Genomic DNA, 24071 nt, shown 5'->3' with positions numbered 1-24071 from the left:
CTGATAAAAGAACTGAGAAAATTGGATATTAATACCAAGTTGAGCTAATTAATTTTTATAGCTCAGATAAATTAAACCCTTTTGCCATTATTTGACACAAATTTTTGTTGGACTTTGAAAAAAAAAAGTTTTGAAAACTGAAATGTACCATGTTCACCGGAATGACCCACTAACACAATTAGTTGATTCCAGTCAAGAAAAAATTACCTCTCAAAATCAAAAAATATGATAAAACAAGCAATTTTCAAAAATTGATAATCTTATTGTAATATTTTGTTAGTCTTAAATGACAAAGTTATTGTTATAAACATTTTAAACATTGAGTGCAGTATTGTTTAATAGTAAGCTTATTTGTATTTTAAATGCTTTACATAGTCAAGTGCATGAATGGGCAAAGTGGAATAGCTCATTTCATTTACTTATTCAATCTGTTATCAAATCACTTACGCATTCATTTATTAATTATTTCATTTTTATTCTTTCATTTAATAACTGCCTTATTTATTCATTCAGTCGGTTTTTTTTTATTCATTCACTATTTTATTTAACTGATTAACTCCATTTGGGAACTTATTTTTTCTTTAAATTCGTTTATTGTTTAGTTTCCTTTATTCAATCGTTCTTTTACTTACTCATTTGTTTGATCAAAAATATCTCTAACAATCGAATAGAAAATATATCATTAAAAAACATTTTATTTTTCACTTTGCCCTTTGAAAAACAGAAGTGAAAAATTTCCACTTTTTCTTGGGAGTACAAATTTACTGTCAAAAAATGTTTCAATGCACGTTATACTACTATTACATATATTGTTCTTGATTTATATACCGTAATTTTCAGAACAAATTTCTAACTCGTTCATTTTGAAAAAAGTGAGTTATCTTAACTATTTCACTTTGCCTCACATTTCGCTACTTATTTACTCTACTACTGTCAACGCTTCCAAACGTTAAGCAAAGCTTCCAAACTTTGTAGATTCATTTAAAATGAGTTTCTTTGAAGTTTACTTATGTTTATTACGTTGTACGATGAATATGAATGCAACTGTTTTAATCTTTAGTCTCAAATGCTTAACTCCTTTTTTAACACTCATCTACAGTCTGGCCCTGATAGGATGACTTCCGATGGATGATAAATTAAATAATTCCAATTCTTAAAATAGGGGTGGGGAAAACTAGCTGGCTTTACTAATAACGATAGTGACTTTGTTCTAAATATTTATCCCCTTTCAACCCGAACATAAATGTACTCCTTCAAGGTCAAGTTTCCTCTTATCAGAGCCATGCTATACATGCAAATAAACATTCAAAGACTTACTACACAATGCCGAACACCCAAATTAAAAACTATTCTTCCTTCAGTCTGCGGAATTCGATAAGAAGAATTAACTTCTCAAAAAATACTAAAACAGTTTTTTTTCCTTACATCTCAACTCGAGTTCAGCAGGTATTTCTCAAACATGTGAATTGCTGAAAACTACCATATTAGGGAAGCCTTAAAATAGATTTAGTCCTATGTATGGAGTTAAGTATAGCAATAACCCCCTAGAAAGTAGTTTACTTTAAACCAACATAACAATCTCAATCGTTAAAATGTCACTAGCCAATTAAGATTCGAGTTCACTGCACTTTTCTCACTTTTGATTGGTTGAATCTTTTGATCGATACAGGCTTGAAGATACATGTGTTTGAATGCTGAATAAATGTAAATAACTGATGATTTCAGCTCTTTCGATAGAAAAAAAAAGGAATTACTATACTAAATATCGTATGAACATAGCATGGGGCTCTTCATATTCTGAAAGAACCAACTCTTCTCTCAACGTTTATGCTCTCCACTTGGAATCGAAAAGTCTTGGGCTCGAGTCCCAACGATGCATACTTAGCTTGAAAAACGAGTTGTGAATTGGTGGTCACTACAGTGTAACATATTACTGCTAATGATTGATAGATTTCTTCAAATTTTCTTCTATTCAGTAATTAGTCGTGTGCCCTGCCTCCCCTGAACCAAAAAAAAATCCTTATTGGGCGAATAATATGTGGCAAGGTGAGAAAGTTCTAAGTTTTATCACCAATAAGCTTCAAAGATTTCAAAAGAAAAAATCAATAATTACGAACACGTTTTGGCCTGAATTTATTTTCCAAATCCTTCAAAATATTTCTCCATTTTTGAATACGCTTTTTCTTTGTATCAAACCATTGTTTAAAATTACCTTAAAAATGTTGCATTTTAATGAAAAAGTATTGTAAGATTAAAATCTTAATCTCAATCGATCTCAAGCTCTTTCTCTAAAATGCTGGTGTTCAAGCAAGCGTTCAATTAATTTTTTTCGAAAGCTTTCATATTAATACATTATGTTGCAATACGCGTTGAAAGTTTATGTAGGATTCAAACAACAAATTACTTCAAAACTTAAAATTTATTCATTTAAAACCTTTACAAACTGATAAAAATAAACATTACAACAGCATGTATGGAACCGAATCTTTGACTTAAAAATATATCCAGTTAAAAGAGACAAACCTAGACATATAGCACACACAAAAAGCAACTTTAACATTAAAACCCTGATAGGAAACAATAATTAGCAAAATTTCAACAATGATATAAAGAACGAAAGAAACAATTATTTAACTTTGACTCATGTTTAAAAACTACGAATGTTGAAGTGAAACCCGTATCGGGACCATTTATAGGCACATCACTTCATCCTGAAACCGTTACGATCCACACAATTGGACGTTTTCCAAGTAACATGTTTCATTTTGTGCGTCATAGCAGTTCGCGTAGCAGGACCATTTATAAGCAATTGGCCTCATCCTGGGCATCGTAACAGTCCACGTGGCCATCACAAACTTTTTCTGCTCTCAAACAATGTCCTCCACCTACAGCGTCGCATTTCCATCCTGGGCAGGTTGTAAGAGGACGATCAGCTTGAATACGTCCCACCATGACGTCTTTAATCCAATCCAAGAAATAAGATACTTTAGTGTACATGCCAGGAGTATCGGGTCTTGCACATCCAGCACCAGCACTGATAACTCCAGCAATGTACCACGAAATTCCATCCTTCTGTAGACACATCAAAGGGCCACCACTATCGCCTTGACAAGCGTCTCGTCCTCCTTCGACGAATCCAGCACATATCCAGCGATCCATGCTTTTTTTGCAAGTATTGGTGATAGGAACATTTACTTCCAGGAGAGAATCTGAATCATCCTCCGTTTCACCTGTGTCCCCCCATCCAATGGCTGTGCAGAAAGAGCCGGCAATGTCAAACACTCTGGGATCGGGAAGGCATATGGGTCTGACCCAGAAATCGAAAATGACTGGTTCGGACGTCCTCATCATGACGATGTCATAGTCTAGGGTAATGATGTTGAATTTTTCATGGGGCACGATCCTATCGATTCGATACGTCTTCTGATGGGGTGTAAACGAACGTCGCCTCAGCATTCCGAGTTGTATTTCGAAGAAACCGATCTTATGATTTAGGAAGCAGTGTGCAGCTGAAAGCAGCCAGTTGTAGCTGATTAAAGTGGCACCGCAAGAATAAGTTCCGTTTCTATAGATGGCAGCGTGCCATGGCCAAGCACCAGGTTCTGACGTTTCACCTCCGACTATTCTTCCTTTAGGACGGCTAGGAATGAGTTGCTTTGGATTGAAACCACATCGTACATCATTGCAGGAAACAAATAGGCCACTGTCTGTGATACAGCCGTTCCACTGGACAAATCGTCCTCGATAATGATAGATATAGCTGCTTGGATGGAAACCTTGTTTAGGCTTGAACTTCCGATACTGAGAGGTACTTTCAGCCAACGGATTTGCTGTGATGCTGACACAAGCAAAAGAAGCTAATGAATCTTTCATATTATCGTGTGGATTTGCGCAGACCGGGTACCATACTCCTTTCTTGTTTCGCAACAGAAAACCAGATTTAAAGAATCTTGAGGTGTTAGGCAAAGCTTCAGGGTCCTTGGGGTCTGCATCAGCTATTCGGAAATCTGAAGATAACCTAAAGTATCATAAGAAAATCAAATTTGCCAAACATTAAAAATATCAAAATTTCAATTTAACTATAAAAACATAAAGATGAGAATAGCTAAAAAGGACGTAAGTCATGTAAAGGGTGTTTCAATAAGAGCGGGTGGATGTTGAAATGGAATAAAATAAGCTAAGTGTCGTGAGGTATTCAAGAAATTTTTTTTTCATTTGAAAGGCCTATGCAGGCCATTTTGTATGGCATACAACATTGTTAAATTATCTACCGCAGCATCTCACGGTGGCACGGATCTAAATGGGTTAATTTTCAATGATTTTTGCTGCATAGAACCGGTTGAATTTGAACGATGACCCTGGTTATGTTGATTTTAAGGTCATTACATAGCTTGCAGTTTATTTGCATGGACCTGAGACATCGAGAAACCGTACAAGAAAAAATATACTTAGGTCTATTTGCACGATCTTTGCGGCCAATTCATGTCACCTCATTGCCTTAAATCGCTCATGCAGAATGTGCATTGTGGTGTCCGCTGTGAGACACGTAGCACCGTCCTGACAGAACCACATGTTTTTGCCCAGCTCGTTCAGCTTGAGCCAAAAGAAATCGGTTGTCATCGTTCTTCAGAGCTCAATGTTGACGATGATGGCTTCATCAACTTCTTTATCAAGAAAGAACTGTACAACAATGCCTCCGGCCCTAAATCCGCAACAAGCAGTAACTCTTTGGGGATTCATTGTCACCTAGTTAAACTATAAAAACTAAACTTATGAACCTCGTGTCGTTTAGCGTCATCCCATATATGGCTCTGAAGGTCTACCGCATCTGCCGTAAAATAGGTGAAAGGCACGCAACGTTTGCACAAACGAACACTTATTTTGATATTAAAGTTTTATCATTTAGACGGACTGCTCAATCGTGTAACTTGCCATGGTGATTTGGCATGAGCGACTGAATAATAAACAGCTGGTTAAAGAGATGTCGCCAAAACATAGCCGCCAGCAACACAGCGCCCTTGGTACTGCACTTCTGGAGCTTTGCTTAGTGAAAGAAATGTAATTGACGTTTTGGTACGCAAATTACATTCCTTCAAAGGAAAAAATCATCACATTCAATGAAAAAATCATCACATCAAAAAACGCATCGCCTGCACATTATTTCAAGAGCAGAGTATTGATTTTCAGCGCGACGCAGCTCTAGAATCATTCCATTCCCAGTCCTCTGTACACCTTGTAACTTAACCATTAACTCGAACTATTCAATAACTCCTGCTTTTAAGCAGAAAAAGAGATAGAAATTATTATCGCAGGAATAGAGCCTCTTCCGAATCAAGATCAACGTAGCCTTCGAAAAAGAAAAGGTCGAATTTAGCATTGTGCCAAAAGACTTTCCTTCGGGCGATAGAAATGTCCTTGAGAATAAACGTTTTAATTGACATATTCGCTAATTAAAATCGTAGAAAAACGAAACCTAAAATTCAATCGATAACCGATTCGATCGTCCAATCTCTGATGTTCAGAAGATTTTCGAGTGACACACATAGATAGATACAAAGATACGCTCTGTAATCTATAAGATTGAAGCAACAAGTCGAATTCAGTTAATACTGTTAAAGTTTCAGTTAATACAGTTAAATTTATCAATTCAACATCAACTTTAGCATTTTAAGCGTATTTTATTCAATAAAAGCATAGCTTCGGTTGGTCAGTCACGTGACTTTTTTTAATTTTGGGCTTGGACCACCAACCTTTTTGTCGGAGGACCACGCCAGAGGAGCCACCGTTACATTTAAATTACAAACGATAATAAAATAATAAAAGGCTACAATAAACGCCACAATAAAAAGCTATGCGCCCCATAGACGGCAAAAGTAACAGAGGGAAGCTTTCTTCTTTTTTTCATAAGTTTTTTTTTTTCTCTCTCTCTCTTCCAGTTTGGTATGGCCGGCAACGTCCCACAAGAAGCATAGTTTCAAAAAATTTAAATGACAAAAAAAAAAAAAAAAAACGCCATAAAAATGTTTCCTTGGTGTGTGTACTTGTTTTCATGCGCTCATTTCGTGCATTTTCGTGCGTACCTGTATTTTCAAAGAAGCGTTCAACGATATTTTGGTAAAAACACTTTGGTAAGTTTAAGTTACCACTCAACCAAATTCATGCAGAAAAATTAGATGATGGTTCTGACCAACTTACTTTTTCAATAAATACATTGGGGTTTTAAGCCCTTTTCTTAAAGTTATTTTCTAAATGAAAAGTTTTACAAATATTAAGATCTACAACAAAGTGCTGATGTGCCCATCGTCATGTGCTTCTGCGCGTGACGATGGAATAACCCTTATACAGGATGTGTCACAACAGTTTCCGGGGATTGGAGGACTTACAACAAGCGTATTACCCATACAGCAACAACATTGATTTTTCTGGAGAAGTAAAAACTACAAGTTTTGTTTCACGAATATTCGAAATGTGAACCTTTCGTGATAAGGCAGATCTAAACTCTAATTCGCTGTAGCTTATCACAATCTATGGTTGCAAATGTGGTACTAGTTATCCTTTGGCATAAATCTTGTAACCCATGTGGAATAGGGGCACGATTTTGATGTAACTTCATTGAAAAACCACATGCAGTCCGGGGAGCGCGGTGACCACGGAAGATCATTGTTTTCGTCAGAACCACGTCCAGTTCAACGCCCTGGAGGCTCGTTACTGGGGAAATTCCAAACTTGTCAGATAATGGAAGGGTGCCCCATCTGTTTGGAAAATGAACGATCATTGATCGTGAAAGGGAGTGAAACAAGAATCAGATTTGAGACTTGATTTCTGCGCATCTCGAAAAATTCGCAAATCGAAAATTTGTGAAATAAAACTTGGAGTTTCTTTCTCCAGTAAAGTAAGTGAAAGTTATTGCTGTGTTGGTAACATGTTGTTTTGATAATAAGCCTTCCATATCTCGGTGGAAATTGTAGCAGACCCTGTACACCATGGGTTTATGGCATATACATGATAAAAAGAATGAACCAATTAAAATGAGTTTTTACAGATTTTGCTTACCTGAAACAAAAATTTTCATCCATGAAGTTGTCGCAATCAACAACAGAATCGCAAACCTTGTCCCTTGGTATGCATTTACCATTTTCGCAGTTGAATGATCCTTCTGGACAGTAGGAACAAAAATTCTCGTCACTCTGGTCGAAACAGTCGGGATACTTGTCGCAAAACTTCCCCGGTGGGATCCTGAAGGCACAAACACAGTTCAGTTCATCCTCTGCTTTCGGGCAATCGACGAATCCGTCGCACCTGCGATCCATGTCAAGACACTTCCCAGACGAATTACAGGCAAAGTGGTACTCTGGACAAGGGAAAGCGCTTGGTGTACTTCCAATCATGCCATTGGAAGACGAGTTGGACCAGGCATCCCTGGCGAAGGGAAAGGATATGGTGGTGTTCCCGCCAATCTGGTGCACAGGCTCTGCCTGGGAATATGAAAACACGTTCTCGTGGGCGTGGGAGGCCGCAAGGTAGATGAGAAGCACGACGAGTCCGGTCAGCGCCACGGCCATGATGACTGAACAGACTGTGAATGTCCTGGAGAATCTTGAACCGTTGCAGTATTTCAGGAAAATCATTGAACAGGGAGCTCAGACATCCAAACTTTTGCGATCTACCTACTAAAAGATAAATTTTATAGAATAACGATTTGATATATATCATTTATGGTAATTCTGACATGAAGATGGGAATCCTAATACAGTGGAACCTGTGAAAGTTGACCACATGCGGTGCACTACTTTAGTGGTAAACTTAAGCAGGTGGTCAAGTTATAGAGGTTGGATTACATATGATCTAATTCTGTGCCTGAAAATAGCGGTCAACTTAGACAGGTGGTCAGCTTTACAGGTTTTACTGTATTGTGGTAAATAAGGACACAAAATATTTCGTAAAATGCTAGCGGGAAAAAACCGAAGGAAACCTCACAGAAAATAAATTTCGGCTACGACTTTGCACCTTTAAAACTTGCACCCTTAAAAATACAGAAATAAGTAAACTGTTTAGTATCGCTGAAGTTATTTCAAAAAAAAAAAAAAAAAAAATCATCAGAATGCTCAGTCTCAGCCAAACTTTTGCGATCTGCCTGCTAAGAGATATTTTCAAGAATATCGAGTTTTAGTACAAAAGTGCCCATGTACGTTGACACATAAATAATTTAATTCATCTACATTATAGTAGACAAAAAGACTAGTTTGTAAACTATGTATTGTATAACACAGAGATGAAGAAAAACCGAAAATATGTGCACTTATTGGGCGAAAAATTCGTACCTTGACCTGATGCTATTCAACAGCTCCTTCAATTCGCCAAGGAGGAAAAAGTAATTATGAAGTATTATTCAAAAAAAAAAAGACTTTCTGAATTTGTATACATTTTGATGCTTTGAAAAAATGCTTAAGGTTTTTATAGAACGTATATAAAGCAAAATACCAAATCTCTGACGTAACTGCTTATGAAGGTTTGGATCTGTTATTGAAATAGCTGCTCATCAGTGCATTTTGTCACATTACAACTACCACTGATTTTACTTGATTATGTTATGTACAGGGCTTCATTCGTAACGAAAATGCGAGAGCCTTCTAGACTTTTAGGCAGCAAGTCTTAATTCCATCTTAATATGCGAAAATTCACATAAAATCAAAACGTAGAGAAGCTGAGATCCCGTGAGCTTCCATGCAAATATAAACCTGCGTTAATCGAAGCACTAAGCACACGGAAAAGAGGCATGATGACTTAAAATCACATTAGCCTTTAATAAAAATAAAAAAAAATTGGTTGCTCTATAAAATGCGTTCTCTCTCGCCGCTTGCTCGCGAATAAAAGAGTTATTTGCTAAAATAATTTTATTCGTTTGTCGAACAGATGAAAGTTATATTTTACCGTCAACAGATGGCAGCAGCACAAGTTTGTGAAAGTTTGCAAACTTTTTGATGTATCGGAAGGGCCAGAATAAATTGTTGAGAAAAGTGATTTTTTAAAATCACTAACCTAAATTTTCCTTATTCAGCAAAATTATCATTCGAAAAAACTTGTTCATTCCGGCAAAATTATCATCGCTCGACAAAATTTGGAGTTCCATCCGTCAAGTTGAGAATTTCGCCCTCCCAAAAAATTTAAGTTCTTGGGCGGCAGGCCCAGATTTATAAATTTTGGGCAACCCTGCAACAAAATCTGTTAGGGCCTCTCCCCAAAGGCCAGCAGTGTGTATTTGCAACGTTAATAAGTCTTAGTGCTTTTTTTTTTAATTTCGCGGGAAGTTGGGCCCCTAAAGGACGGGACGTGGGCCCTCCCCGCACAGCGGGGCCTGCGGGTACGCAGATCCGAGCCTGGGGGGCGGGTGCCCCTGCACCCATTGGTTGCTAACCATATGCTATTTGACAGAAGATTTCTGCGCGGGAAAATGTATTTTGCAGAGCTGCGGATTCGACGGAGTAAAATGGAAAATGACCGACTGTAAGGCTGCTAGAATATTAAAGCTTCCAATTCCATTTTCCCAAAACTCAGTCCAACTTCGACGGCCTGCTGTTCCGGGGAATTTTTCTACCTCTATATTAGCATGTCGCTTATTTTAAGAAACTTTGGACAATATCTTATTCAACGTGCGATTCATTTTATACATTTTTGTGCAATTTGATGAGTCGCACCGTTCGCGTTGAATTTTTCCCCCAATTTCATTCCGAAATGTGAAAACTTCTCTCACGCTTAAGAGAAATTATGGCTTCATGCTGAAAGGCAGGGAGTTGATGGAAAAAAAAGTCTCTCGGGATTTGAGAACAAAGAAAACAAAAAGTAAAAATGGGTAGTCCTACCACTTTATCAGTTAATTTTCTCTTCATCTTAAAACGAAAGTAATTTCGATAGGAAAATTTTACCGACTAATATTATTAGGAAACTGCTGTCTCCCCTCCTCCATATTACGAATGATATCCGATGTTGGGCCTCTCCGGGTTTTTTTTTCTTCCGGCGTCATTATCTGCAAGTTTCCAATTCTTGATCAAAATGAGAAAAACTCACATCGAAATATATTTTTCGGAATATTTTTTTAAAACATTTGGGCTTTCAACAAATGATGACATGTTTGGAGGGGGAGGGTATTAGTGAAATCGTGACAGTGGGGGGGGAGGGAGAGGTAGCAAGAAGCGTGACGTGACAACAATTTGCTTGACAAATGATAAAAAAATGCGTGACATGTGGCAAAGGGGGAGGAGGTAAAGCGAAACATGCCGCTTTGCGACACAAGGGGGAGGCGGTTAATTTTTTAAAAACAATGTGACAGCTTTTGTTGACATTCCAGATGTTTGGCGTCCAAGGAAATGCTATAGTTCAAAGTGAACTGAAACAAGAAAAAAAAAATTCTCACAAGTTTTTGTATCTAAGTAAGGCTTGGAGCCGGGTTGGAACACTCTTATTCCCACAGAATTTCTATACTCTATAGTTCATTCAGTACTCTGCTGCTAAAACTGTAGAGATTTGCGTTTAACATAATATGCAAAAACTATTCTATCCTTTGTAAAGAAAAAAAAATCTGCCCTGGGTTATTTTTTCTTCTACTCAAATTAAGAATGCATCGCGAAAATTTAATGTTGTAAAGTAGGGGTCTTGGCCCGCGAACACAGCCGATGGCCGAGCAGATTTTGTCTGGCCCGCGGGAAGCTTACAAATGAAAAATACATATTTTCTTCGATAATATATTTCCTTTAAAGCATTTTTTAAGGAAAACAAGAGCAGAAAATCTGACAAACTACCATTTAGCGATTAAATTAAAAAGAAATTCGTTGGCTTATTGTGGTGGGGGGGGGGGGGGGGGCTATCGCTAACTAGACCATCTGAGCTGAAATATTGTTGGACTTTTGGTCTTCACCTCCAAATGTTTACAATGTGGAACTTGAGTTTCAAACCCTTGCTCTATATTACACAAAAAGATTTAAGACACATCTCGATACCTATTGGGCTTTCTACAACCATATAAAATAATGAATAGTTAAAAAGAGTTTTGGTGTTCAAACCATGAACATTTGTAGCGACGAGTTCAGAAAGTTTTGTTCGTCTTAGCCGAAATTTGAGTTTTAATGCACGTATGCCTGAAATTTTGAACGCAATTAAATACCAATGCGAACTTTACGAGCAAGATGTTCGTTTTAGCCGTGATTTCGTATTGACCATTATTGTATTAAAAGAGTCCGATTATTTAGATTATCAAATTCATTATCAAGTACTGTTGGCTCTCCGTTTAACGACGCTCTATTTAACGACTTTCTCTACTTAACGACGGCTTTTCACGGTCCCCAGATGCTCCAAAATAGTATTAAAAGCATTCTATATAATTACGCTTTCTACTTAAGGATGATCTTTTGTGGTCCCTTGAAAGTCGTTAAACAGAGAGCCAACTGTATTTTTATTACACCGAGAAAATTACTTTCTTAAATGTCTCCGCAAACCGAGACACCCTGCCGACGCCAACGAGCCTCCTACAAAATATTAGAATGTGATATTTGTTGGCTGAAACAGAAAAATCTTACTTTTACTTAGGCAGCGGTTCCCATTTTTACTTCCTTTTACAAAAAAGGAAGTATTGTATTCGCAAAAAAATTTTCACTCAAAAATCGACCTTAATTTCCATTTTGCTCACCCCCCCCCCCCAAATGAATGTTGAGTTTATTTTTCAACCCGACTACACGTGGATATATGCATAGGAACGTACAGACACCCGAAATATCCATTTAGACGATCCCCGAGTTAATTACAACGAGTTTTCTCGTGTCGTCTGTACGTACGTGTGTATGTATTTCTCATAACTCAAGAATGGAATGTCCTAGAAAGTTGAAATTTGGTACTTAGACTCCTAGTGGGATCTAGTTGTGCACCTCTCTTTTTGGTTGCATTCGGAGGCTCCAAAGGGGGTCTTTTACACCTTTTTGGGGTAAAATCATTGTTAATTTCAATGTAAACTCAAGCGGTGCTATAATTTGGCAAACACTTGGCAATATATCTTCAAGCTTTTTTTTTAAATCTGGTTTCAATTTGGTCACTGTTGGTGATATTTAGAGAGTAAACTTTTGAATCACATTAAAACTGCCAGTAATGAGAAAATGACATTAAATTGGAGTAAAAGGAAGTCATGTGATTCACACATCAGTTCGTTTTAATCTGGTTTCAATTTGGTCACTGTTGGTGATATTTAGAGAGTAAACTTTTGAATCACATTAAAACTGCCAGTAATGAGAAAATGACATTAAATTGGAGTAAAAGGAAGTCATGTGATTCACACATCAGTTCGTTTTAATCTGGTTTCAATTTGGTCACTGTTGGTGATATTTAGAGAGTAAACTTTTGAATCACATTAAAACTGCCAGTAATGAGAAAATGACATTAAATTGGAGTAAAAGGAAGTCATGTGATTCACACATCAGTTCGTTTTAATCTGGTTTCAATTTGGTCACTGTTGGTGATATTTAGAGAGTAAACTTTTGAATCACATTAAAACTGCCAGTAATGAGAAAATGACATTAAATTGGAGTAAAAGGAAGTCATGTGATTCACACATCAGTTCGTTTTAATCTGGTTTCAATTTGGTCACTGTTGGTGATATTTAGAGAGTAAACTTTTGAATCACATTAAAACTGCCAGTAATGAGAAAATGACATTAAATTGGAGTAAAAGGAAGTCATGTGATTCACACATCAGTTCGTTTTAATCTGGTTTCAATTTGGTCACTGTTGGTGATATTTAGAGAGTAAACTTTTGAATCACATTAAAACTGCCAGTAATGAGAAAATGACATTAAATTGGAGTAAAAGGAAGTCATGTGATTCACACATCAGTTCGTTTTAATCTGGTTTCAATTTGGTCACTGTTGGTGATATTTAGAGAGTAAACTTTTGAATCACATTAAAACTGCCAGTAATGAGAAAATGACATTAAATTGGAGTAAAAGGAAGTCATGTGATTCACACATCAGTTCGTTTTAATCTGGTTTCAATTTGGTCACTGTTGGTGATATTTAGAGAGTAAACTTTTGAATCACATTAAAACTGCCAGTAATGAGAAAATGACATTAAATTGGAGTAAAAGGAAGTCATGTGATTCACACATCAGTTCGTTTTAATCTGGTTTCAATTTGGCCATATTTAGAGAGTTAACCATTGAATCACATTAAAACTGCCGATATTGGGAAAATTTATCTGTATAATACGTTTTCTTTGTTTCGGTTTGCAACAAACTTGGGGTGAAAATATTTAAAGTTTCTTTGCTTACTCCGAGGCACTATTATCATTAAATTGGAGTAAAAGGAAGTCATGTGATGCACATATCAGCTCGTTTTTTTTTTTTTTAATCTGCACCCTTCTTTTTCATAAATTGTTTTGCTCCACCACCCCCCTCTCCCACCCTTTCAATTTTCATAAAAATTCAGTTCTATAAGAGCTATTGTAAAGTTTTTGAGCACCAAAGAATGTTAATTTATTATTTGTACAGGGGTTCCCAAACTTTTCCGATTCGCAGCATCCTTTGAAGAATTTGAATTTTCTCATGGCACCCCGGTCTAATAATACACGTAGGTATATAACTAATACCGTGGACACTTCGCGGCATCCATTTTGGGAACATCTGGTGCAGTAATATCAGTATTAATATTTTTACTTACGTGTAACAACTCATACAATACAGAAAAAAAATGTTTAAACTCCCACATTAGTGAAATTAATAAAATTTCAATCCGTTGAGTGAGCTTGCTTTTGAGTGCAAATCTTCAAATTTGCTAAAGTTCTGGGTCTTGTTGAAATGATAATTTTCGTAATGGAAGCCGCTCAACCTCGAATGCCGTAGCAATGAAGTATTGCTGGATCTTTTTCTTAACACAGATTTTTATTTTTTCTGTCTGTGTGTGTTTTAAAAATATGTTGGTTAAAAATATGCATGTGCCCCTTGAAATTATTCTATGCCACCCTAGGAAGGGAGTCCCACAAATTGAAAAACACTGACTTAAGGATTTTAGTCCTTCATTTACAGGATAACATCCTGAATATAGGTTTCGAAAAAGCTAATGCAAGTAATCAAGGTTTCAAAATGTTAAAAACCTTAGAAGTTCCGTGAAACAAATGAAGAAATTGTCGTTGATGTCTATATAAGTGCGGCCAAATGGTAAAATATAGCACCCCGGAAAAGAAAATAATTCAAAATTTGGAAAAATGTACTAACTGTTGATTTTAAATCAAAATTTGATGCTCTTTCTTGTCACAAAACTCGCACAAAGTTATCTTACGGAACTGGTGCGTAATGGCGTAAAAATGATTGAATCAATTGTGACATCATTAAAATTTCATAATTTAGAAGAAAAATGTTCGAACTTTACTTATGCATTATTTTTATTAATTTAGACAACAAAAACGAATCAGTAAACATCACATTATAAATGTTTTGCGCGTCTTGTAATACTATTTTAAACTTAATCGCTAAAAGCTACTATTGCTTAAAGCCTCGATTTTCTCCATTGCTATTTTGTTTGAGTTGTATTACTTTCCTTGCCGGGGTGCGATATGAAACAATATTCTCAAGCATTACATTACCAATATAGTACACTCTCGTTATACTGCATCTTTATAAATTGTGGAATTGGATATTTTACGAGTAAGTTCTTAATGTTTAGTTCTGGCCCATTAATATATTTTGAAAACATCCATTTCCAGCTTTCGTGGCAGAACCTCAAAGAAGAGGCTTTCTGGGTCTAGAACCCCTCTGAAACTTCACGAAACGGTACTTCAAAGAGTTATATTGGCACCTTCATATTACTCCTTTCGACATACTCCTAATTCCGGTAGCCAGGGGTCCCAACCTGGGGGAGTGGGGTCATAGCGCAGATTGCGCCATTGAAACTTTTAGGGGGGGAGTGTTTTAAGGGATATTTTTCCCTTTTTGGGGTGCTCAAGCTTTTGGGGGGGGTCTTTGCAATATTAAGGGGGAGTGCGCCCTTGGTCTTAGGGGGGCACCTCTGCTGTAGCAGAAACAGCAAGACTGCGACATACGTCGCTGATTCTTGAGTAAGTTTACAGACTATTTCTTAGTTGGAGTGAAAAAAAAACTTTGGCAAGAAAAAATCTTACAATTCAGCGAGCAAATGTTTTTACGTTTTTTCCTCGAAATAATTCTTTGGTGGTATATTCTTGTAGTTTTTAACTTTAGCTTCAATATTTTTCAGCATTTCTAGGCATTGTTTTAGGTTCTACAATCAATATAGTGTCGGTTCATCTTGCAGATTATTTTTGGAATTTTTAATCTGCGTCGCAGACTTCTGAAAAATTCTGCTGTCGGGCCCCCAATACGGGACCCTCCCCGAAAATTTTTTCTGGGTACGGTCTTGACAACATCTAATGTTTCGTACAATCAGGGTTCAACTATAAGTAAGCGTGTAAGCACAAAATTTTCCTTTATGAAATTCAAAACATCCTTTTTATTAATTTTGCCCCACATTTTCAAAATTCTCCTTTATCAGTAGTATTGTGTAACTGTCGTTGATTTGCTTGCAGAAAAAAAAAAAAGATTCATTGTACTACGCTTATTTTATAACGGAGATTCAAACCACGTTCCTGAACACCTGCGGTGTAACGGAGTTCCGTATTCTACTCCGTGTTTCCAGGACCGACAAGAGTCCATGTCAGCCTAGTCGGAAACTAGGGGCCCGGTGACACTGACGCATGGGCACACATATGCAAAATTTTAAGGGGGAGCTCAGATATTTTTCCCATGGTTTAGCAAGATATTTTCCCCATAGAAACTGATTTCAGTGCGGATTAGAGTTATTCAAATTTGATACTTTTAATAACTTATTCACTATAGGCTGGAGAAGAAATGTTTTTTCATTTTTGCAAATAAATAAGTATTAAAAGCAAGGAAGTTCTGATTTTAAAGGAGGGGCTTGAGACCCCACTTGCCCCCCTATATGGGCACCCTTGCACTGACTTAAAAAATGAAAGAAAAGAAAAAAAAAGGGGGGGGGACTCTGAATAAGAGAAAACGTAAAGATATAAGTAAATTTTTTTTCTTTTGGTAGTTCTGCTGTGGCACTAAAAATAGAGTTAATGTTTTCTAGTTAGTAGTTTTGATTCCTCAAATTTCTCCCCCCTTTTTCTTTCTTTTTTTTGGGGGGTGGTGGGAGGGGCCCGGCGACATAACTGACAAGGGTCCCGCCTTGGCTCTCTGCGGCCCTGCATGTTTCCATTGTTCAGCAACAAGATTCAAAAGAAAATCATAAACTTGTAATCAGCGCTGCAGAGTCGAAGGAAAAATGACCGGCTTTGATTCTGGAAATTTTAGAATCTTCAACTCCGACTCTTTTACCTCAAAATCAGTCGACTCCGACTCTGCAAGCTCTGGAACTGGAAGCAGAGTTTCGGACTTTAAGGGAAAATCTCCGACTCTTGAAATTTCAATTTTTCGACTCCCGATTCAGACTCTTTTGGCCCAAAAAATCAGTCGTCTCCGACTCTTCGACTTCAGAGCCCTGCTTACAATACATTCACGAATTCTGTCAATAAAATAAATAGAACTGCAACAGTTCGCTAGCATCTAAATATCGGTATAGGAAGGCTCGGAATGTGGTACACTTATATGGGAATAATAAAATAACGAACTTTTTCCATCGTAACCCTGAAACATACACAAGTGTGTTTGCTTAAAGCTTAGCTGGTGAGGTGATTTTAGTTTTCCCTTTTTTTCTAGTGACAGAAGTCGTGAAGAGCGGTTCGGTGTATATAAACTCACCAAGTTATTTCTTGCGTATTCTACAGAATTGAGAAAGTAGGACAATTTTCGATGATTTTTGTATTATTTATTTATGTAACTCTAGGTGATATAGATCTGCAAAAATAGTCATATATGTTGGCGCAAAGTCCAATTCTTTAGGAGTGTAAGTCTCCCCCCCCCCCCCAATCTATCAACTGTTAAGGGCTAAAGACTTTTTTTGAGCAATCACGATTGCTTATTGCTTTCATTTCACCGTCCTTGCTGTTGTGGTTACTTTTTCAGCTTGGACCAGGCACACCAGCACTACCGCCCACCGCCGTCTGCAGGCGCGGCTCCGAGCACTGCCTCCTGGAATCCGTTTCTCCTGGTCGGAGAAATCCATGTCCTACACACACGCGCACACACACACACAAGCCTTTACACACATACACACACGCCCTACGTGCATACACACCCGCCTACGTGAATACACACAGGTCTAAGCACACAGACAAGCCTACACATGTACGCACGCGCGCCTACACATACACACACGCCTGCACGCACACACACAACTATACACACGTAACCGATCAGGAGGAGGGGTAGGCTTGGGGGGACAGGAGCTGTTTCTAGAAACAATAGCCTCCAATGCGTAGGGCCCTGTCGCAACTCGTGATTGCGAAAAACAGAATTTGAATTCAAAATTTCAGAATTCAAATTAATTATCATATATATATATATATATATATATATATCTTAACTCTCTCTTCAGGCCAGTACATCGTGCATTGTAAATTGAAATACAGAAACATGTGCTTCACCTCAAAATGTGATTCAAGCTCGTTTTGAAATTCATTAGTTTAAGTAAAACCTGGAAAAGGTCTTTGAAGTAGAAGGAAATAAATCCTGCACTGGCAATTCCTTTTTTAAAAATAACATTTTAACTTAATTTTTAACCTCATTAATCATGTACATAGTAAAAATCATATCAACATGTATAGTGTTGTATCGAGCCCGGTTTCGTGTTATATCGAAACAGTGTTATACGAGACTTGGAAATAATGCAAATCAAGAGATGTGTACCGTGTTATATCGAAACAGTGTTATACGAGACTTAGAATTAATGCAAATCAAGGGATGTGTACCATGTTATATCGTACTAAGTGTCATAAAAACAAAGTAATGAATTTCAAAATATTGGGTATTATTCTGCCGTGGGCAAGTAAACGGCGATACCTGCAGAAATGAGTTTTCGAGATATTTGAAGAAATGTGTGTTGAATTCAATACTAACAATAGGGAAATGTTGAAATTAGACGCATTTTTCCCGCATTTTTTTCAGCGGAAACCAAATATGTAAGCTTGTACAATAAAGCTAACTTACAATAGATGACGAAAAAGCAAAACAAAAATGAAAAATGTGCAGTTACTGCACTTTACCAGCCCACGGCAGTATTCATGTTTATGATTTATTTTGACCCTTTTATCTGAAAACTACGCCAAATGTAGTGAGAACAAACAGCAAAAAATCTATTCCTACGTAAGGCACTTCGGGATTACTAGGAGCACTTTTTTCAAAGTACTACTCACAGGGGCGTGCACAGGGGAAGGAGGAGAAGTTATATCTGTTGATCGGGGCCCGAGAATGAAGGGGGCCCGGGATCTTCAAAATGTGGGGTGGAATTTATGTACAGACGTAGGGGTAAACAATATGGAGGGGGGCCTTAAAAGCCATTTCGGCAGGCCACAATTTCTGTACACGCCCCTGGTTACTCACACAATTTATTTCTGAACAGAGGCAAACGTTTTCTTCTTAAATGGTCATGATCCAGAAAAATAAATTTTGATACTAGTTTACAGAAATGTTGAACTGTTTTCAAATTATTTTTGTTTCCTATAAATTTGAAATTTTTTGTAATATATTTGAGTAAAATTATTGTATAATATTATGTAAGCTTTATGAAAAGTAAAAGTAGGAAAATAATGCTAGAAGGCGTTGGTGAAGTGTTTAAATAGAGAATAACTCAAATGATTCATAGAAAAAAAAAACGAAAAACCAGGGGTTTTCCATCAAAAACCCAGGTGGGCTTTTCTTCCAAAAAAAAAGATTTTTCAAACCATACGCTCATTTAGAACGTAATAGATTAAGAATGAAAACTTTTCAACATCAGAGATTTCAGAAATGCAAATTATCTACTAAACTACAAGTACAGAAACAAGGCAATAATAAAAACTCATAATCATATATAGTGCACCTCTGGTTAGTTGAGCTGTGACCTTGACTAGGTTTACCTGTTTTAGGGGAGTTAAGTGAAAAATAGACGTGTTATTGGCTCAGATTTCAGTTGGAACCCCCATTTTTGAAAAACTACTAAGAAAGTTTCTCAACACAACTTAGCGTCATTTACCCCTCCCTATTTACCGAAACAGAATAAACATTGTCAGAGTCGGAGTTCAACTTCTCAGAGCCTCACAATATACCTTCGTAATAAAAAATTTAAAAAAAAAAAAAACGCTTACCTCAGGCAGCCGAATCTCCACGAGCACACAAAACAGCAAAAACGAGCTACTTTGAACTTCGTTCTTTCTACGTTGCCAAAGTAAAATAATGATTCACAAGTAAATTTATTTCCTAAGTTTTTCTCTTAATTGTGTTTTCCTACGTTTTTTCGTTTATTCCTATATTTTCGGATGTTAAAATCATTTCTTAACAATTGTATTTTTGTTTTGTCAAAATTTATCGTTAAAACTAAATTAAGCTTTTTTTTTTCATTTGACAAGAGTTAAAAATTTTACAAGCTGTTTTTTGTAATATTACAGTTGTTAGCTGTCATTTTATGAGGATGGCACTGTCGGTAGTGTAGTTCACCTCAGGATTGTTGGCATTTGTCTTTGTGCGAGTGCACTTTAAAATCGGTTGAAAATAAGGTAAGCGAAGTTTCCTATAATCGAGCGTTAGCGAAATAAGTTGTTTTCGTGTTGCTTGTATTTTTCTAATCTTGAAAATACTACACGCTGGAAACAAAACAGAGGGTTTTTTTTTTTTTTTTTTTTTTTTTTTTTTTGAGCAATCACGATTACTTATTGTTCTCACTTGACCATTTTTGATGTTTGGTTCCTTTTTCAGCTTGGACCAGGGACACCAGCACCACCGCCCACCGGCCTCTGCTGGCGCGGCTCCGAGCACTGCCTCCTGGAATCCGTTTCTCCTGGTCGATGGCGTCCATTACCTACACACACGCACTCGCTCATATACACACCCACACACACACACGCTCATACACACACACACACACGCACATACACACACACACGCTCATACACAAGCCTTTACCCACATACACACACGCCTACGTTCATACACACAGGTCTATACACACAAGCCTACACGTGTACGTGTACGCACGCGCGGCTACACACACACAAGCCTGCACACACACATACACAACTATTCACACGTAACCACCCAGGAGGAGGGGCAGGATTGGGGTTACAGGAGCCGTTTCTAGAAACAATAGCCCCCAATGAGCAGGGTCCTGTCGCAGCTCGTAATTTCGAAAAACATAATTTGAATTTAAAATTTCAGAATTCAAATTAATTTTGAGAATTCGAAAGGATTATTATTTATTTATTTATTTATTTATTTATTTATTTATTTTATTTTATTTTTATTTATTTATTTATTTATTTATTTATTTATTTATTTTTTTTTTTGAATCTCACGCTAAATTCCCCGCTAATGCTCCAACTGTGCATAGGGGCATATTCAACTCGATTGTGTTCGGTTCGGTCGAATTCTATATACAAGTTGCGTAGCGATAAATTTTCTTCTGAATGAAGGAAAACAAATTTCTGGCTGCGTTATTGGTATATTCAGTTGATCATTGATCGTATTCGATTCGATCAAATTCTGTTTTTTTTTTTTTTTTTTTTTTTTTTTTGAGCAATCACGATTGCTAATTGTTTTCATTTGACCGTTCTTGATGTCCGGTTCCTTTTTCAACCCCACCGTCCTCTGCAGGCGTGACTCCTCCTGGTTGCAGCTGCTCCTGGTCGGTGGCGTCCATGTCCTACACACACGCACGCTCGTACGCACTCACACACATCCACACACGCACCTTTACACACATACACACACGCCAACGTACACACACACAGGTCTACGCGCACACACAAGCCTACCCATACACAACTATGCACACTTAACCGCCCAAGAGGAGGGACAGGAACCGTTTCTAGACACAAGCGAGTGGGGTAGTAACCAATGAGTAGAGTCCTGTCGCAACTCGTGATTGCGAAAAACATAATTTGAATTCAAAATTTCAGAATTCAAATTAATTTTGAAATTCGAAACATTATTTATTTATTTATTTATTTATTTATTTTATTTTTTATTATTATTATTTTTTAAATATGCTCCTAAGTCCTGATTTACGATCGGTTTTACTAATTTCCCCATTGCTTCCGAACTTGATGTTATTGCCTCTTCCGGCAAGTGGCAATATAGGTGAGGTGAACTATAACAGCGATTAGCAGTAAGTTACCGCCACTAAACTAGGGCTAAGGCAGAACTACATATGTACCAGACAGCCCGGTTATCACATCCAGAGACTGCAGTTTCGTTCTTATTAGAACTCATCAGTCAGGAATAGTGAATAACCGAGCTGGAGGCAGATATCATCTCATCAGAGGTGCCCACCCCTCTAAGAGCAAGGGTGCAATCCCCCCCCCCCAAATATCGTAAAGACTCCCCCAAAGCAGGAGCCCCCCTTTCCTAAAAAGAGAGAAATACCCTTCAAAACACCCCCTTAAAAATTTCAATGGCGCAGTCTGAGCCATGACCATCCACCCCCCTAAGTGGACACCCCTTAACCCCTACATTTCATTGAAGCTAAGAGCACCAACAAACTGGTGCTCTCAGCTTCAATGAGATGACATCTGCCTCCCAGCTCGGTTATTCACAATTCCAGACTGATGAGTTCTAATAAGAACGAAACCAAGGACGCCCATATAGGGAGGCAAGTGGGGGCTCAAGGCTCCCCTCCCTTAGAAATGAGAACTGCCTTGCTTTTAGCGCTTTTTCCTTTGAAAAAATGTAAAAAAAAAAAAATCTTCTCCAGCCATTAATGAATGAAGTTATTAAAAATGTCAAACTTTAATATCTCTAAACTGTACTGAAATCGGTTTCTATGGAGAAAATGTTCTGCTAAACTATGGGGAAAATTTCTGATCCCCCCCCCCTTAAAATTTTGCATATGGGTGCCAATGAACGAAACTGCAGTCTCTGGATATGATAACCGGGATGTCTGGTACATTGTCAGCGTTTTCGATGGGGCACGTTATAAGCAGCCAGTAACCGGAATCTGAGGAGGCGAATCTCTTGGTAGGGGAGAGGGGAGCCTTGGAGACATCTCCCCTAATGGAAATGCAAGACGCAGAATCACGTTGTGTGTCAATCAAAAAAAAAAAAAAAAAAAAATTCTACTATCTACTACTACTAATGATAATAATAATTCTGAACACAACTTTTGAAAACCAGTACTGAAATCTAATTCAACTTTTAATTTCAATATTACTCACTTACGTTCAGGAAAGTTACAACGCGATCAAGGAATTATGCAATCGAAAATTATAAGAAGTGCGAGTAATGTAAGACAGGAAAATAATTAGAATAATAAAACTACTTTGTTGTTTAATGCTTCAATTTTCTAAAACCAAAGACTACATTTTTGAATTCAGGTTAGAGATCAACAATATGCCGAGACAGATGTGAACCGTAAACCAAAAGTTTTCCCGGGGAGAAGAGCCCATCTGAAATATTTCAGAGGGAGTTACAGCTCCCCTGACTCCCGCGTTCCTGCTCTTTTCAAAGTAGGTTTTAGGATATCTTTGGCTTTGCTGACATTTGAGGAGCTCAATGTTAGAGGATCGGAGCTAATCTGGGAAACTTTCTGAGACAGAAGTCTTAAATAACCAACTTTAGGAAACTCTCCGAAAACTTTACGACAATAAGAAAGTAGCGTCATTCCGGGAGGGGGGGGGCGCTCTATTCCGGATGGATTTAAAAGTTTGTAAAAATAAAAAATATATATGCAGTAGACTCTCTCTGTGAGGGGGAGTTAGGGAGTGTTAACACTCCCTAATGTGAACACCCCGATATTCTGAACACATTTTGATAGTCCCGCGAAACTCCGTAGAATTAACATAGACTGACCTCTCTGTACTCGGAAGAGCCTATGATATGAACACCTCGGTATTATAAATGCTATTTTCGATCCCCGTTCAATTATTACCTCTCTATATACTGAACATGTTCACAATTTGTACTCGGAAATTTTTATGTATCAAATTGGAAAGCCTGAAATATTCATAATTTTATCACAATGATTACGTTACTAGGCGGCTCTCCTCCGGAAGTTTTTCAAGATTGAACACTCAAATTTAAGGCTATAAGTGGTGACGTTAAGGAAATGAAGAGGGTTCGGAGGCCCTCTCTGGAAAAGTTTCGTCAGTGAAGTCTGAAAGACGCAATTTTAGTTGATGTTTGTTAAGTTTAGAAAATGGGAAGTTCTGAATGCTTTTTATGGAAATATTTTAACAACTAAGTCTTCAAAAGGCTGTCCTTGGTGGCGTTTCGTTTGCGAAGTGGAACAAGTCCATGAGCTGTCTCTTGAATTTTTAACCTTAAAATTTCAAAAAAAAAAAACTCAACTGTACGCCTTCTTCGTCAACGTTAGGGGGATCTCCTAACGTCACAAAAGTTATGTCAGGTCTTTATTCTGGAATTTTTTCAAAATTGAATTCCTAGTGACTAAAGGTTTAGGTTTGGGGAAAATAGAGGAAAGAGGACCTTCTGCCTCCTCTTGACTCTATCAGCCTCCTTCCCTCCAGAAATCTCTTTCAAGAAGTCATTTTTAGGTTGGATTTGAAGAGAAATGTTCGGAGATAGTCTCGACGAAATTTCTAAAACGAAGTTTAAAGCTATCTGTGCTGATACTAGAAGGGAGGTGCTAGGGAGGATCGTTCGGAAATGTATCAAAGTTGAAGTCTTTGAAGCGCAATTTTTGGCTGCGTTAAAGACGGTAAGCGTCTAGAGAAGAATTTGGACATCTTCTTCGACTAAATTTCTAAATTGAGGTTTCAAAGAGTCAATTTATTCTATCTTTTATAGTAATATTAGGAAAAGAGTGAGTTTTCGGAGATCTACTCCAGAACTTTTTCAAAATCGAAATCTTTAAAACACATTTTATTTTCTCTTAGACGATGCTAGAAGATGCGTTAGGGTTCGGGGGCTGTCTTCTG

At 37.4% G+C, this 24071-nt stretch overlaps 1 protein-coding gene across 1 annotated transcript; it reads right to left on the bottom strand.

The window, feature by feature from the left end:
* Positions 1-2799: 2799 nt before the first annotated feature.
* On the bottom strand, positions 2800-7562 carry LOC129223229 (serine protease nudel-like). The gene is made up of 3 exons (XM_054857793.1): positions 7402-7562; positions 7054-7368; positions 2800-4018 (listed from the first exon to the last, which is right to left on the bottom strand). The coding sequence occupies exons 1-3, from the start codon at positions 7560-7562 to the stop codon at positions 2800-2802; spliced, it is 1695 nt and encodes a 564-aa protein (XP_054713768.1).
* Between the last annotated feature and the right edge of the window lie 16509 nt (positions 7563-24071).

This window comes from Uloborus diversus, chromosome 5, assembly GCF_026930045.1.
Source record: "Uloborus diversus isolate 005 chromosome 5, Udiv.v.3.1, whole genome shotgun sequence".
Taxonomy (NCBI): Eukaryota; Metazoa; Arthropoda; class Arachnida; order Araneae; family Uloboridae; genus Uloborus; species Uloborus diversus.
The sequence above is the reverse complement of the archived record's forward strand: the minus strand, read 5'-3'. Positions and strand labels throughout refer to the sequence as shown.

Excerpts from the sequence above, each read along its gene's own strand:
- LOC129223229 (XM_054857793.1), bottom strand. The coding sequence starts at position 7,562 with ATGGCCGTGGCGCTGACCGGACTCGTCGTGCTTCTCATCTACCTTGCG. Across the intron at positions 7,369-7,401 it reads AGGGATGCCTGGTCCAACTC|CGCTTTCCCTTGTCCAGAGT; the intron begins GTCTTCCAATGG and ends AAGTACACCAAG. Across the intron at positions 4,019-7,053 it reads GATGAAAATTTTTGTTTCAG|GTTATCTTCAGATTTCCGAA; the intron begins GTAAGCAAAATC and ends ATGATACTTTAG.